Here is a 17,739-nt window from a genome sequence, read left to right as displayed (position 1 = left end):
CCTCTAAGATGCCTAGCCCCGCGGCCCCTCCGAGGAAGTTGTTTTTGCCTGGTTCCAGACGAATGTCTGATGTTTTGTCTTTGTCCTTGCAGAGGCCCTGTCATGAGTATGAGCACAACTTCCAGATCATGTACAAGGTGGGCATGGGACACAAACCCCCCATTCCTGAGAAGCTGAGCACAGAGGGGAAGGACTTCCTGGGTCACTGTCTGGAGAGTGAACCCAAACGCCGCTGGACCGCCAGCACGCTGCTGGACCACGCGTTTGTCAAGGTCAGTATCGCACACACACATAGAACACAGCACCACATTGGATTAGACACATCCACCCTCATTGGCAAAACACATGTACCGTACACATACTTGTGAATTCTGGGAATCTGGGACATTGGGGTGGTGGGGCCATTGGGTGGGGTGGTGCTGGACACCTAAACTCCAGTGTGTTCATTTCCTGTTCTATTAAAAAGGTTCAGTCTCTGTTCCTCTCCTCCTCAGCGGTAACACAGGTAGCTGATGATGAGCTTGGGGATGTCCAGTTGACCTATGACCTCCACGGCTCTGGTACCCAGCATCCTTCTCAGCGCCACTCTGCTCAGGTGCTGCAGACTCAGGGGGTTACTCTCATAGTGCAGTAGACAGCGGGCTGACGGGGACCCTGGCAGGGCCAGGTCGCTGGGCCTCCTCTCCTGCTGGTCTCTGGCGTACACGTTGGCCCCGAACTCCACCAGCATCCTGATCATGTCCACGCTCTGCGCCCCGGCTGCATGGTGCAGGGGGGTCACGTGCAGCCTGGCTGCATTCACCAGCGCACCTGCGTCCAGCAGCACCTTGACACAGCTGGTGTGTTGGCGGGAGCAGGCGACGTGCAGGGGGGTGCCGTAGTACATGTCATAGGCCTCCAGACTGGCCCCCCGAGACACCAACAGCCTCACACACGCACTGTTACCCTTCATGCAGGCCTCGTGCAGGGCGGAGGCTGTGCAGGAGGTGAGGGTGGGGTTGACCGCGGCCCCGTGGTCCAGCAGCAGGGTCACACACTCCAGGCTGCCCGCAGAGCAGGCCTCACACAGGGCCGTGCCCCCGTACACGTTACGGCTGTCCACCTGAGCCCCTGCCTCCAGCAGCAGTCTAACACAGTGCGTCTGGCCCCTGCCGCAGGCCTCGTGCAGGGGGGTGACAGAGTCCAACCCCACCATGTTGACCGAGGCCCCCCCCTGGATCGAGGCCCCCCCCAACAGCCACGTGCATCATTCGACTGATGCTCACGAGACGTTGCTAAGGGACGTGTATGTATAATGTACAAAGCAGGGCTCGACATTAAGGCTTGTCCGCTTGTCCGGGACGAGTACATTTTATGTTCGGACAAGTGGACTTCCTCCTGCAAAAGGAAGAAGTCAAAACAAAAAAAGAAATCAATGTATTAATATCTGCAAACATGAATTCCTCCTTCCGATCTGAATAGTAAAAAAAAATAGCAAGCAAAGCGATGCCGCGCCTCATTCTCGCTATTTCAGTCTCTTCGTAGTTCGTTATCGTCATAGTTCGTAAATTCGCTCAGAGCGCACACTGCGTTCAACGTCATAAAGATGTGATTGGACAAAAGGCATTCCATGAGTGCTGATCAGATTCCAGAGCGAATTTACGAACGCAGCCATAGTGTTGTGGGTCTCCTGTCACGTGAACGCGTATTCGCTTCTTCTCAATGCCGCTTATTTTCATGTAGTTCGATGCGATCGTATATTTTAGGTTTGAAGTTTTTAGACCAGCACATCGCAATACGAACTTCAGAATGACACTAATTATAGATTTCTCAATTTGAATATAGGATAGGCTACTATCCAAAAGCTAGCAAATAAGATTGCTTCCATTGGGGAGAGACTATAGTTACAAACATTTTTTTGTAAATATTCCTAGATATTCATCCCTTTTGTGGCCAATCTTAATCTAAAAGGGTTAGGGTTAGGGGTTACGTTTTTAAATAATTACAAAATATTGAATACATTTGAAAATTAAGGATACATCATTATCAAATAAATATCAAATCAATAGTAGTCAAATGTGTTATTTTCATACACATACACTCACTGGCCACTTCATTAGGCACACCTTGGGGTTGGACCCCCTCTTTTGCCTTCAGAACTGCCTTAATTCTTTGTGGCATAGATTCAACAAGGTGCTGGAAACATTCCTCAGAGATCTTGGTCCATTATTAACACTATAATATCACGCAACAGCCCGTCTGGCACCAACAACCATGCCAGGTTCAAAGTCACTTAAATCACCTTTATTTCCCATTCTGATGCTGGTTTGAACTTCAGCAGATCGTCTTGACCATGTCTACATGCCTAAATGCATTGAGTTGCTGCCACATGATTGGCTGATTAGATATTTGCGTTAACAAGCAGTTGAAAAGGTGTACCTATTGAAGTGGCCGGTGAGAGTATAATATATTATTATTCATATTATTGCTTTTTCTAAATCTTTGGATTTGGACAAGTAACTTGAGCTCTAGGACAAGTAAAAGATAAGTTCACTTGTTACCTGAAAAAGCTTAATGTCAAGCCCTGAAGTCTATGCTTAATTGACTCTCCATTAACATCTTCAAATTCATCATCTTGTGAGATATCATCTTGTGAGACATCAATGTCTATTGGCAACAAAACGTTATATTCCCCACTGGTTGCAGCTGGTGGATCACAATCATAAATTAACTCGGCCCTTAAATCTTTCAATTCGGAAGAACAGTGATATCTACTTTTATGAGCTTTGAAGGTGGAATACACATTAGAATCGAATAGACATGGCTGAAAAGGACACTTCACAGTTTCCTTGTTTTTCAAATGAACTCCCAAATGAACAAAGTATTCTTTAAGTGTACAGGGCTCCGACAAATCACATAATTCACAATGTAGTCGATAAGTCACAATATTATTTTGAGATCCACGAGCAACAGCATCTTGAGGTCTCAGGGTCAATGTTTCATGCTTCAGTAAATGATTCTTTAGAGCTACTTGTGTCGTGAAAGAGCACACACAGTCACTGTAGATGCAAGGCAAGGGACACGACCTACTATAATGTCCGTGTTTGAACTTGTAGTGCCTTATTATACTACGCTGGTTAGCTGAAGAAAACGTGCAGAACTTACATTTCCAGTTCATAGGGTTGCCTAGCTCTGCAATGCAAAGCTCCTCTTACTTTCACACTTTCTGTGAAAAAAAAAAAAAGTAAAAGTGTGCACACAAAAAAAAGTACTGAATTAATTGCAGCCCCCCCCCCCAATTCTCTAACTACACATGCACATGCGGTCAAATTACCCCACTCTGCGTTTCTACAAACCAAGCTAACTACCTAGCCCACAATTAAACTTTAGCTACACCTGGCTCAGCCAGCTAAAAGCCATAATGTTATATTCCAGAAAACAAAACCAATTCTCTAGCAAGCTAACACGGGCCATATTCAAGTGATGGTGTTACTAACTAGCTATTAGCTAACTAACTAAACATGATGCACATTCTTTCTTTCACTGCAGTCAGAAAAGCTAGTGCTAACTAGCCTATACACATTTGAGCCCCGGAAACGCACTATATAAAAACAATGAATTATTATTATTATTATACTACATGAACTCATATTTCAGCAAACGAAACCAAGCTTCTGAAACCCTCTTGCATCGACTGAATTCACTTGTTAGCTATATAGCTAGCTAAATAGATCATGTCACTGGTGAGGTAAAGTTAACAAGCGGGGCAAACGGCAAAATTATTACACAATTGAACATTAAACTCTGAAAAATAAAATTTTTAACTCACCTTTTGTAATTCGCACTCCTGATATTCTTGATATTCGTTATATTATTGATACTCTCGATATTCCTACTACAGGCTACGTTCATCACGACTCAAGACGAGTGAATTCAGCAGCATCTAATTGTCAATTAGAATCAGGTGAGGGAGAAAGGCTGCTGGATGCACAGGTTGACAAACGGAATTTTGCAGGGGCAGTGTTCTGCGCATGTGCAACAACTGGAAACGTTTTTGACAAGTTGAGTGATCTCATCATTCTGATTTGAGTGGACTATTTTAATTTCACAGACAGGTTGAATGGATTAAAACTTAACATTTCTAGTTGTCTCAACTTTTTGGCAAAATTTAGTTGACCTGACTCAAAAATGTGTTAAAGGAACTAAAATCCAAAATATTTTTTTACAGTGATGACATGCATTTTTTGTCCTGGGACACACCAATTGAATTATTATTAACTAATTAATAATGTAAAATATATAATAGGATAATTCATTATTATACTTGAATTATTCCAATTGGAACAAGATCGCCTGACTGTCTTAAGACATTGATATTCAGTGTCTTAAGACATCTCAAGATGTTCTGTGTCTTCAAGACACAGAAAATATGGCTCTTATGCTCCATGTCTTAAGTGAGTGAATGAGTGCATGTCTTCAGGTTAGGTCTTAAGACGACTTAAGACATCTTGACAGACAAAATGTCTTATTTTGGTTAATTAAGACATCTTAAGACATCTCAAGACAAGGTGATGGCTGGGTATGTACCTGGCAACTGCTGTGAGATGGCCGCTGCTGCGACATCGGTGTCAGCTGCATCTATGACAACAGGGCCACTGTAGCCTGACTCACGCAGAACTGCATAAGCAGAGAAGAGGATGGTGTCAGCCTCAGACTGGTCAAAGATGTAGTTCTGCATTGGGTGTTGTGTTGGCAAGTTGGTGCGATGAGAGCCAACAGAGTAAACAATATCTGCATCTACAGTCTGTGCAAGGTCGGTCAGGTAGCTGCATATTAGTTGTTGCAGCCGCACCTTGTTGCTGACGCAACACAGCAGCGTTTTGAACACTCTGGCAGAGGGGAAGGGGTCGCCCAATTTCATGTACAGTAGGTGTTGGGGACATGTGCCTTACCCTGTACCCGCAGGTCTCGCTCGTCATCTTTCGTTGAGTATGCTCCATCGTACGGGTCATTCACACAGATGATACGGTCAACATCACCATGGCGGGCAAGGATGATGGATGACACCTTGTGGACGTCGTCCGACCACTTGTATGGGGTGTCATCTTGTGTCATCTTGTGTCTGTCGATCTTCTGCTGATCCTCCAAATCATGCCCATGTCGACGAGAGCGATGTAAGGTCCTTTCAGAACTACAGATTGGAGAGAGCTTCTGGATGAGCTTGCTCTTCTGCGTCTTCCTGTATGTGCCTTTGGAGTTGAATAAGGCCATACACTCCTCGACAACACAGTGTTCCAACAACTCTGGGAGATTCACAAGTTAACTGACCTCAACCAGGTCGATCACTGCCTTGAGAGCATCCTGCTCCATCTCAGCAGAACCTTGTGTTCCTCCCGGGGTTTCTTCGTGCATGGCCCCTTGTCAAATGTCAAGCGTTTGCTCAATGGGACGGATGCATGGAGGGAGGTATTCTTACTGAACACTCTGTCTCGTAAAATGCTGGTCAACTTCTCCTCTCCTGCAGCAAGGGCGGCTGAGTTGAAGTCAGCAATGAGCTCATCAGAGGCAGGCATGGCTGACTGTAGGGTGCGGAGGGTGGGTGAGGCCGGGTCGAACGGGAAGGAGTCAAACTCATGCATGCATGCGACCAGGTCCTGCACACACTGCTCATCCTCTCGCATCCGTGGCCACATTGCATGTGCTTCTTCTTGGCTTCTTTTCGGTTGGCCAGCGCGTTGTGAGCCGCCCGGATCTGGGTCACATTGTTCATATTTCTGGAGTGCAATAGCAGCTGCTTCTCATTCTAGAGGATGGAGAGCCAGCCAGACTTCATTTTGCTGCCCTTGTTCATTGTACACTCATGTCCCAGGCCATGTAGGACTAGGGGTTGCCTGTGATGGACTAAGTGAAATCAGTCCGAAGGAAGGCGACCTGATCAGCAAGGAGAGCTAGTCAGCATTTCCCAGAAGTCAGGCAGCCACCTCCCATACCTATTGTTATCGTACGCTACCATTATTAATTATTAATCAAGCCTTTGACTCTAATATGTCAACAAGATGAAACAAGAATTTTTAACCTGGCTTTATCCAATGTTCAGATTTAAGTTCTTGAATGTTATGCAAATTACCGCATATTTAATTAGGTAACGCCTCATTTGCATATTTAAACATACAATTTCAGAAAACTTGTAATACAAAAAATTATTGTCTTAATGTAAGTGATTAACTGGGGAAGTTTCATAGTGATAGCTATTAGTTATTTTTTTTACCCTATTCACCTGCCTTAAAGGTTACAGGTATTTTGGATTTGGCCCTCTGGCAAAAAACCCCGGAATTTTTGGCAGGGACCCTGAGGCAACATTTTTAATAAAAGGTCCCTAGAAGTCAAATAAATCATCAAAACATGTTAGCCAGAGAGTGGTCACGGAATTTTGGTTTTGGACCCTACTATTAGTATTATTATTGCGTCTTATTCAAAGACCCAATTCCAGATTCCAAATATATATTATTGTAGATTTTCACAATTTAGCAGACGCTTTTATCCAAAACATAACATATTAATCATAATCACAATCATAATAATAACTACTTATTATCATAGAGCAGCCTTCTGGACTTTTCCTCTGAACCGAGAACCAGTTGAACTGCGACACGCTCTTGGCTGCGCCCCTGTCGGTGCCTGCTGGAGACTGGGGTTCCTCATCAGTGTGTCTGTGACAGGCGAGAGATGCTGCTCGGTGGAAATGTATGGACTTCACCCTCATCATCTAACTTAACCATTTTCATACCGCTATTTCCATTGTAGTGTAGTTAGAGTGGTCAATTAGGCTTTTTGTTCAGTTTGCTCTTGTTTGCTCTGTTCACTGGCGGAGATGGTGAGTGTACCGGATCATGCAAGTGTTCATCAGGATGGGGAGACTGTGACAGGCGAACCGAAGGGACTGGAGGAGAGCAATGCGGCGACCGGGCTACGGTGCAGGCATGGGGATGCAGAGAGTTATCGCTCTCAGGGAATCGTCTGGAGGAACGTCATTCTCATGGTCCTTTTGCACATTGGGGCGGTGTATTCTCTCATCGTGGTTCCAAGAGCACAGCATCTCACCTGGATATGGTGTAAGTCTGCTGGAGACAAAGAACGTGCCTTGTGTAACTATAGCGTGCTTGTGTAACTTCAGAGAGAGGGGGGGGGGGGGATTATCAACCCCCAAGCATAATGGTAAAGTGTTTATACATTTTTGTACGCATATTCATGTTTCAATGCAGAACTGGTTCTACTATTGGTACTACTATACTAACTATTAGTGTAACGGTACCAGTGAATTAAATGTATATAGAACATCATTCCTCTGATTACAAAGGTGAGGTTAGTCATGTAAGAGGGCTGTCTCTTATAGACAACAATCAATGGCTCACCAGATCAATACATGAATTCTGTATTCTCAAGCTTGCAGAGTTATTCTTTGTGTAAGATTGTATCAAACATACAGCATAGCTATATTCACCTATTACTAAAATAAAATAAATAAATAAATAAAATAAAAAAATGTAATAGGGTTTCTAAAGAATGGACTTAAAGCTGCATTATCTTCTGTTAGGCTATATTTAACCTACTGAATGTGTAGAGTTAGAATTAACTTCAAAAAGGAGTTTCTCACTCAACTGTATTAATTCCTCATTCAGGGCTTTTAAAACATTACAACACAAATGACTTCAATCTCTAATTTGTTTGCCTTAGAACTCTAACATCTCAGTCTAACAGGCACATAGGGCTGGGTCAGTCTGACTAATACATGCTTGGTGTTTACCGCCCAGCACTAATCATAGTGATGCATGGTTCTTGGAATCAATTCCACTGAGACATCAGACAGCTCAGTGCTTCAAGTGGCAACCTTCCGTTAGACCTCTCATCAATCGTTTGTAGGCGACACTATTTTTATCTGCACAGTTTAAAGGGCGGCTGTGGCTCAGCTGGGCGAGCCGGGATCTAATGATCGCAAAGTTGGCAGCTCGCAGCGGTTCGAATCCCCGGCTGGCCACGTGTTGAAGTGTCCCTGAGCAAGGCACTGAACCCCTAATTTGTTCCACGGCCCCCTCTAGAGCATAAATACATTTTGTTGTACTCTGTGCAATGACAAACTTTGAATCCCTTTGCATCCACCCAGGCCACTAAGTTTCAAAATTCAAAATTCATGATGAAAGTGAATGAGAGACAGGAGACAAAGAGAGGAAGCCTCTTTTGACCCTTGAGAACAGTTTTAACATGAATCAATCTCAGTTGTTGTATCATATGATCTGGCAGCTTTATTAGATTAGATTAGATTCAACTTTATTGTCATTGACAGAGTACAAGTGCTAAGACAACCAAACACATTTGTGCATCTAACCAGATAGTGCAAATAGTCCATAGTGCAAAAGACATGATTGTGTAAACAGTGCATGATATGACAGTATACAGTATTACAGTTAGTATAAGTAAATCAATATGAAGTCAATATTTGTGCAATGAATATGAATATAAAAACTCAATATACGTGCATTGGATATCAATATAATTGTTACGTACAGTTAAGATACATGTACAGTATGACACGTACAGAGCAAGGAGTGATTTGTGATTGGGACATCACTGTTTGATATAATCCAAGGCCACACATCCAAACCTAGTTGTGGTAGAACCAGTCTCCTGATTTGAAGATGACCAGGTGTTTGACTGTGATGTGCTTTGCAGCGTACGTGTGTTTCATCATCACAGCCCTGGGGGTGACTGCGGGGGCTCATCGTCTGTGGAGCCACAGGACCTACAAAGCCAAGCTCCCTCTGAGGGTGTTCCTGGCTGCTGTTAACTCCATGGCCTTCCAGGTATGGGAACCCAGCAGTACCTGTACGCAAACACACAGTAACACATTGGGATGAACCTACATATTGCCGTATAAAATGTCTACACAACATGTCTACACAACACAGAAGCAGCTTGTTTTTCTGAATAATCCTACATTTACAGTATGCTCCTTTCTTAACTTTGCTCTTTGATATTGCTGCTTTTACTTTCTCCCTGTTAGTTTTTTGTCTTTATGAACAATAACATTTATTGTTCATAAAGACATATAACATAATAATATATAACAAGATCATTATGGAATAGTCATAATATAAGGGTCCTCTTAATACTGAGCAAGTGCTTTCTATGTGAAATACAGTCAACATGCTTCTAAAACACTTGTAAATCCTTCCTACCTGCTTCTCTCCCCTAGGCTATTGACATTTCAGATGTTTTCTAATGAGTCCTGGAGGGAGTTACACTGAATCTCAGGGGAATTTCCTAATCTTATGTAAATCACAAAGTAGAAGCACCGTGTAAAACACTGTGTTAAATCAGAATCAGAATTGCTTTTATTACATCATTGTACGGGTACACAGAGTAAAATTCTTGGGTTCAGGTTCATTCGACATTGGCATTGCAGCAGAACACAAAATCAATAATAAAATAAGCAGGATATAAAAACAACAATCAACAATCAACAATAGCAGCGATAGCGTCAATAGTAGCAATAGCAGCAGATTGCAATTCAACAATAATAGAATAAAGTAATAGCAGCAGAATGCAAATCAGCATATCAACATTATTAATGTAATAAACATTACGGAAAGTTCAAGTGATAGTCAGGTTGTGCAAAAAATGCTGTGCAGGTTGCAGTGAGATGTAACACACTGTCATACAATGTAGTGTCATTGGCACTGGCTTTCTTGCCATACAGAACACAGAAGAAGAAACATACCAGTAAGCATTATTCCAAGAGGACCCAGAACACGAAAATATGAGTAAAAACTAAATGAATTGTGTTCTGCTTGAAAAAGTATTTCTGAGTGCTCTCTGTGCCATCTTACATCACTGTTATGCCATCATGACCTGTGAGAAAAGCAATGAAACACCGCCCCAATAAATAAACGGCCGGTCCCATTTGAATAAAGGTTAATGGAGGAAATTAACCTTCTGACCGATGTGCTCTGTTCCCAGGAGTTGAAATATACTCCAATAGGACTTCCTCATAATGACAGAGCAGAAGGTCCTCTAATACTGGAGGACACCTGGACAAGCCAGTGAACTGTGTAGACCTTTCTAGAATAGATCCACTCGTTTCGACACTGTCTTTTATCCACTCCAGAACGACATCTTTGAGTGGGCGCGAGATCACCGGGTGCACCATAAATACTCGGAGACAGATGCCGACCCCCACAATGCAACACGGGGCTTCTTCTTTGCCCACATAGGCTGGCTGTTAGTGCGCAAACACAACGCTGTCAGGGAGCAGGGCAAGAAGCTGGACGTCACGGACCTTCTGGCTGAGCCAGTCGTCAGGTTTCAGAAGAGGTGAGTCCACTTCCCACATATGGAGTTACCTCCGTCTGAACTGGACGTGTATGACCCATGTTCACACACACTTAGACAACCCAGAGAAATGGTTCCCTGATACGCGTGGGCATAACACCATCATGATTGACTGATTCAGACATCTGTGTGTGTGGTTGTGTGTGTTGTATGTGTGTGTGTGTGTGTGTGTGTGTGTGTGTGTGTGTCACAGGTTCTACAAAACGTCAGTTCTAGTCATGTGTTTCCTGATTCCCACACTGGTCCCATGGTACTTCTGGGAAGAGACCTTGTGGAATGCCTACTTCCTAGCATTCATCTTACGTTACACCTTGTCCCTCAACGTCACCTGGCTGGTCAACAGTGCTGCACACATGTACGGGAACCGTCCCTACGACAAGAACATCAGCCCACGAGAGAACCGCTTTGTCACCTTCGGAGCCATTGGTGAGTAACTGTGATAGAGACTGAAATGTTGTTGTTGTTGTTGCCGTTATATTAATGTCTTGTTATATCTTACAAGGATGGTGTATTACATTGAAATGGTTGTTGGAATGATACAATGGGATTATTTGTATATTATTACATGCCCCTGCACCCCCCCCCACCCACCCCCCCCCAACCCCAACATTGTTCCCTTCAGGTGAGGGTTTCCATAACTTCCACCACACCTTCCCTTTCGACTACTCCACCAGCGAGTTTGGCCTTCGCTACAACCCCACCACCTGCTTCATCGACCTCATGTGTTGGCTGGGATTGGCTAGCAACCGCAAGAAGGCCACAGCAGAGATGATTCAGGCTCGCAAACAAAGGACAGGGGAGAAGAGTGCCTGAGGAGATCCACGGCATACAAGAGAAAACGGTTACAGACATCACAATCCCAATCACCACCACCATGACGACGAATTCAACCATCTTGGGGTCAAGATGTTCTCATGCCACCACTGTGCATTGATTGATTGATTGATTGATTGATTGATTGATTTGATTTCTCATTTAGTTTCCCACTGTGTGTTCATTGTGTATATTCTGTTCTTTTGGCTCCCTTCGAATTGCATACTGTCTCTTTTGGCAGCACATCTCATTTTGAATCGAAAGGTTTTCTCTGAAAAGACAAAGCAGTCCATACAAATAAGAAAGTAACATTGTTGTTCGTTACCTGTTGGGTTAAAGCTGAGCGCTACAGTACAAGCCCCTGTGGAGAATGGCTCCTCCTCGTGCAGGTTGACTGGTGACGCGTGTTTACCACAATTTCCTGTTCATGATCCCTGGTGTGTGTGAGAAGGTGAGAGGAGTTTCCATACCAGGGGATAGTAAAAAGAGCTGGTTATAGATGTTAAGTTGAGATGTATATGAACCTGTGTGGCTCCCTTGCCTTATCAATCAGAATGTATTGCTTTGAGACTCCCTTTGAGATGACCTCCTGTTGGTCATATTTGAGATGACCTCCTGTTGGTCATATTTGTATATTTTTTACGGTGGTCTATGAACCCTATGTGAGAATGAAATACATTCACTGATGTCAATTTCAACATAACGTTTCATATCAAGGCTTCAAGTAAGTAGTTGAGAGACTAAGAGAGGTCAGAGGAATAAGGTGTTTATCATTTGAGTGAGTAGATAAGATATAATGTACAATACTTGAGAACAATGTCTCTATTCAGCAGGTTACACTATAAAGTGCACTCCTAAGAATCACATGCATCCCACACAATTTGATCATTGTAACCAATTGACTGTACAAGTGAAATACATTTTATGAATGTTTATGCCCTTATTTTTTTATTATTAGCAGTTGATTGGTTGATTTGAATAAGTGGAGTGTACTGAATAGCTTTTGCATCAAACAGTCATTCTGCAAAGTACCCAGCTTGGATCCAGTATAACTTGTACGTCCTTTTCAAATTCAGTGTGAGAGGAAGTCGAAATTAAAGGCTGCATTAGACGACAGCGTTCTGTCTAAGGTGTCTGGATGAGTTATAGTGGTCCTTTACTGATTCAGTCTTAAATAAGAGTCGGACGGAGACAGATATTCAATATGTCTGTCAGGGTGACAAATGACTATACTACCATGAAACTTTATTTTACAGGCTGTACTTCATGGTTTTCCTTGTGCTTCTGACTCCTTACATTGAGAAGCATATTTAGCTGAACTAAATATGATAAAAAGAAAATGTCAGCATGACAGGTTGACATAATATGGCTAGATTAGGAATCTTGGGTGCTTTGAATATTCCAAATAACCACATGTTTCTTTTTTTATTATTTATCATTTTTATTATTATTATTTTGGTTTCCTCTCTTTGTACAAAAGCCCAAACACATCACCTCTACTAGTCTCTCAGGTATCCATACATCTGTCGTGTATGGGACTTTATTCATACTAATATTAGACCCAATTTGACAACAATACCCTCATTAAGTCATTGGAAATCCTGCTCTCTCTTTTATGATGTTGCCAGCTACTGTTTCTATCTACTACCTAATGTCATTTATATATCAAAGCATTAGTGAGTTGAACTTGTGTGTTATCTCCTTGTGTTTTCTGCTTCAAGTTAGGATGCCATGGAATCACTGTGTTTGTATACTGTAACTGTGTTGTGTGGCTTTTATACTGTGTCAGTATGAATATGTATTTAATGCTTTATGTTACTGTATCAAGCCTCATTGGACACCCACATCCTGTCCTGGGTTGACATGCTCTGTCAAAAAGGGAAGTCCTGTATACAGAAACACTGTCATAGGATATGATGCTCAAACTATCAACAAACTACACTATCAGATTGATTTTCACCTGCAACAAATGATGTTATTTACCCCAGCCACTCAAACTGCTAAATCTGTTTTTGCATGTTGATAAATGAAACTGACTGTCTGTGTATAGTGAATAAACTGTAATGTCCATTGCATTCCTTTCTCCATTCAAGCAGAATGATCGGGCAAAAGTCCTGATGCAACGATGATCCTGGTGGGTGCAAGCTTCAGGTGGCTTCCTACACGCATGCTCGGATGTGTCCAGCAGGCCGCTGTTATGGTATTTATACTGTAGGGAGGAGGCGGCTGTCTGCTTTCACTTTGAACACCCGTACACCCAAAGGTCTGTGCGCGGTCCGATAAGCGGGTTCGCTCATGGCCAAGTCCATGTTTGCTCTCTAGTCTTCTAGCATGGGTCTCTCATAAAAAATATTTTCTGTGTACGAATAACAAAGACATGATGCAAACATGAAATTAGAAGAGGACGGATTTCAAAGGAACCCAAAAGGAGCGGGCTGCAGACGAGGTAAGATGACGATTGAACGGTGTGGGAGCACATTACGGCTGGGGAAGTCAGTTACGGAAGGGAAGCTCTCCACCATTTTATAGGTTGTGTGATGACTGAATAAAAGAAAACACAAGTACATCTAAAAATGCGATAACCGGCCTTAACCCACAATGTGAAGCTGAAGCTTTATCTATAGCCTTTTATGTTTGAAACTATGCTAGCACATACGACAGAGTAGTAGGCAAGGGTAGGTGTTTATTTCTACTCAAGATGCACATTTCCTTCTTCCGAGTTACATTTTTATTGAAAATACAACCCTATGTACCAGCTGAAACATTTACGATCATTAATGTCTGCAGATGAAAGGCCTATCAGGCGTCAGGTTTGGGTCGAAGTCGGAGCACGTGCACATTGATTGAACCAATGAATGCTTGTTATTTTGGTTGTTGTTATGCTAAGTTGCTTTATAAAGTATTTAAATGGTAATCATTCTAATCTTGCATGACTTAAGATGACTATATAGCATGCACACACGGTTGCAGTCGGTATTCGGCAGCCTATGATGCCTGTATTGGGAACGAGCTTGTCCTCGGTGTTCGCCGGCGCTGTCCAGCAGCGAGGTGCTGAAAGTGGTCGCTGCGTACCTCCGAAACAGTAGTTGCTGTTTCAAACAGAGACTGTTCATTGATGAAATGCTGCTTGCTCTCGTCTCGTGTATATGTTAGTATCAACACCTGAGTTTAGAGTGGGGAAAAGCTATTATGTATGACAGCCCCATGTTAAATAATTGTTTGTCACGGTGATTAATGTTAATTAAAAATGTTGAACGCATTTTGTTCTTCTTTTGTAGATTCACCCGGATCTTAACAAGACTCGATCGATCGTCATCATTCGTAAGTGGCATCTGGACAGAATTACTTCATTTACCTATCTTGAGTTCAAGTTGAAAGCACAAAACACAAAACTGTGTAGGGCAGGTTTAACCTGTTCTGCCTCCCCATGTTCCAGAACAGTTCTGTCTCTAGTCATTCTGTTCGCTGCTTCACTACAGTAAACAACATGAGGAAATGCAGCTCCTGGATGTTTCTCCCCATCATCTTCTCTCTCTTCACAGCCATTGGACTGTGGGTTGTGTAAGTTTGTTTTACTTGATCTCTTACTTTTTCTGTAACCCCTACCTCTCTCTCTCTCTCACACACACACACACACACACGCAAGCACACACACACACACACACACACACACACACACGCACGCACGCACACACACACACACACACACACACACACACACACACACACACACACACACACACACACACAGTAGATTTTGATTGTTACAACCTGGTCGCAGAGGTGTTGTGAAAATAATGTCCTCCTGACAAATGAATCATTCCAGGTACTTCATAGCTGTTGAAGATGAGAAAATAACACCTCTAAGTTCAGAATACAGGTAACAGGAAAACATTTATTTACAGCTTCTTCCAAATGTCATAATCAAGCAACATGTCTATAAATGATGTATCTTTTCTCACAGGCGATCTGGACCCAAATCCCCTCCATATATAAGGTACAATACCAATACATACCTTGCTGGTTAATGTATGTACTGCTCATTTGTGTCTCCAGTCAAAACTGTAAATACAATAAGGGTTCTTTTCATTTGTGACTTTTTCAGTATTGCAGGCAATGCTCCACCGGCCAGCTGTGTGTTCAGCCAGGTGATGAACCTGGCAGCCTTTGTGGGTAGGTGCATCACTATTCTGTGTTCTGGTTGATCTTTTTATATATATATACTTTATTTTGATAGTCACATATAAATACAACAAAAATACAACAAAACATAGTAGAACAAACAGTTAGTCATGCATTCATACATACAAATGTTACAGTAATGATAATACACATGTTAGGTCAAACAGTCAAACAGACTCAGTAAACATCACCTAAGGTCTCAAACACAATCCATTTTTCCCAATATTTCCCGAATCTCTGGGACTGTTGATTTAGTGAAAAGGTCATTCTCTCCATATTTTGAATATTTGTCACAATCTCTATCCAATCATTCTTTGTTGGAGGTTTGGGCTGTAACCATTTCCGTGTTACAGCTTCCTTGCTGGTTGCTAATACTATCTTTAAGAGATATTTATTATCTTGCACCAAAAAGTGATCGGCAATGTTGCCCAAATAGATTGTAGTAAAGGAGAAGTCAATACAGCTTCCAAACAGGGTCTGTACTACCCGTGTTATCTCTTGCCAGTACAGCTGAACGGCCGGGCAGCTCCAAAATATATGGAAATGATCTGCCAGCTGTTCTCCAGACTTTCCTCCAGCAAAGGCCCTTCCTGTCTCACCTGTCTGTATAACTTGGGGGTTCTAGAATATGTAATCAGATTCCGCCAACAACACTCTCTCCATGTTCTGATTGATCTTGATAACGTTATTATACAAGTATGTAACAATAAATGCCTATAAACATGGTATAACGTTTGGTATAATATATCATACAATATTATTAACTTAGACATTGCATAAACAAACAGCATGTTATTAGCTTTATCAATCAGAATGAAATACTCTTAGGGGAGCCCTTAAAATAAGAGGGCTGGTTGAGGACAATATTTAATCCTTATTGGAGTGTGAATACCAATGCTCTTTGGGGGCTGAGTGCACAGCAGACAACCTTGTATTTGGAACCCTGTTCATTGCTTTTCTTAATGGGCCATAAATGAAGAGGGTGAATAGCCAGAGAAAGATCCCTTATGGGTCTTCTACCTTTCAGGGTTCATCATTGGTGTTCTCAGATACCTTCAGCTGAAGCCCAGAGTGCACAAACCCTGGCTGAACATCGGCAGTCTGGTGGCCCTGTCCTTGGCCTGCTTCGGTATGACATTAGTGGGAAACTTCCAGGTATGACTGACCATCTCATTCACAACAGACACAGTCCCAACTCGTATTGTTTCATTATAGAACTGTTTACGCTGTTTCACACACTTGTTTATAACAAGCTGTTCTTGCTGTAGGAGATCAACTTTCATTTGCGACAATACTACATTGATATTATCTATCACAGAATATGTGACAGCAGCTGGTGAAAGTGGAAACAAATCGGCAACAAATCAAAATGTTCAGACTTTTATTCTGAAAAATTTATGAATAAAAGTCGGAACATTTGGTCGCTTTCACCAGCTGCTGTCACATAAATCAGAGGCTTATCAGTGGTTCCTAACCCTAACATGGGAAAATACGTATGTGTGTTACATTTTTCCTCGGTGCAGTTATCCAATGACGAGGAGCTACACAACATCGGCACGTCCATGACCTTCGGCCTGGGCACCCTGTTCTGCTGGGTGCAGTCAGTCATCACCCTCAAGGTCAACCTGAGGAACGAAGGGCGGAGGGCAGGCATCCCGCGTTTCCTGTTGTCAGGGGCCGTCACCGCCTGCATGCTGCTCTGTATCCTTCCAGCACTCGGAACAAGGCTTCGGCTGAATTCCATTTCAACTCAGACAATTCATGGAATGACCAGGAAATTGAAATCCTGAGAATTAAATACTCTTAGGAATGTGTTTTAAGTTCACCTCCTGGCTTGGCTGAATGGTAAGGAAATCTTACTCTCTACACTCTTTATAAGTGTATCCCTTTATACTTTATAAGTGTATCTCAATAGGGCACAGCACCACACCTCTATAGGCTACACATGTGACATAGGTGACCAGGGGCTTCTTGAGAGGAATGTCTTGAACATTGCCAATAGAAATACAACATAATAAATGTAGATATTACATTTTCTACTTTTTCTATCTGAACATTCTGTAAAAGTCATTTTCTCCTGTATCTGTTTCTGCACTTTGACCCTTAACCCCACCCACCCGACCCAGACTTTGTCCTGATGGCGCAGCGCCTCCACATGCACGCGGCCCGGGCCCAGTGGGCTCTGGTCATGTTCTTCCTGGGTTTCATCGGCACCTTCGCCTTCGAGTTCCGCCACTACCACTTTGAGATAGTCTGCACCGACGACCGCGACCCACCTCTCAGCCTATCAGAAACCTTCTCTGAGGTCTCAGAGTACCAGTCTGACCAGCTATAAGAGGACCGTAGTGGACAGGCCTACTCATTTGTTATTCAATTCTA

General features: G+C 42.8%; 3 protein-coding genes across 3 annotated transcripts; 2 read left to right on the top strand and 1 right to left on the bottom strand.

Moving 5' to 3' along the window:
• Positions 1-490: 490 nt before the first annotated feature.
• LOC308156057 (ankyrin repeat and SOCS box protein 13-like) lies at positions 491-1,195 on the bottom strand (the record flags this gene model as incomplete). The annotated part of the gene is made up of 2 exons (XM_080529418.1): positions 491-810; positions 946-1,195. The coding sequence occupies 2 exons, from the start codon at positions 1,193-1,195 to the stop codon at positions 491-493; spliced, it is 570 nt and encodes a 189-aa protein (XP_080385544.1).
• Positions 1,196-6,850: 5,655 nt separating this feature from the next.
• Positions 6,851-11,178, top strand: LOC308156056 (stearoyl-CoA desaturase 5-like; the record flags this gene model as incomplete). The annotated part of the gene is made up of 5 exons (XM_080529417.1): positions 6,851-7,091; positions 8,707-8,837; positions 10,142-10,347; positions 10,559-10,791; positions 10,988-11,178. The coding sequence occupies 5 exons, from the start codon at positions 6,851-6,853 to the stop codon at positions 11,176-11,178; spliced, it is 1,002 nt and encodes a 333-aa protein (XP_080385543.1).
• Positions 11,179-14,665: 3,487 nt separating this feature from the next.
• tmem150c (transmembrane protein 150C) lies at positions 14,666-17,695 on the top strand (the record flags this gene model as incomplete). The annotated part of the gene is made up of 7 exons (XM_080528131.1): positions 14,666-14,739; positions 15,005-15,058; positions 15,143-15,175; positions 15,284-15,351; positions 16,388-16,515; positions 16,884-17,061; positions 17,487-17,695. The coding sequence occupies 7 exons, from the start codon at positions 14,666-14,668 to the stop codon at positions 17,693-17,695; spliced, it is 744 nt and encodes a 247-aa protein (XP_080384257.1).
• Between the last annotated feature and the right edge of the window lie 44 nt (positions 17,696-17,739).

Source organism: Nansenia antarctica, assembly GCF_963989245.1.
Source record: "Nansenia antarctica genome assembly, chromosome: 4".
In the NCBI taxonomy this organism is placed as follows: domain Eukaryota; kingdom Metazoa; phylum Chordata; class Actinopteri; order Argentiniformes; family Microstomatidae; genus Nansenia; species Nansenia antarctica.
This window is presented reverse-complemented; position numbering and strand designations above follow the sequence as displayed.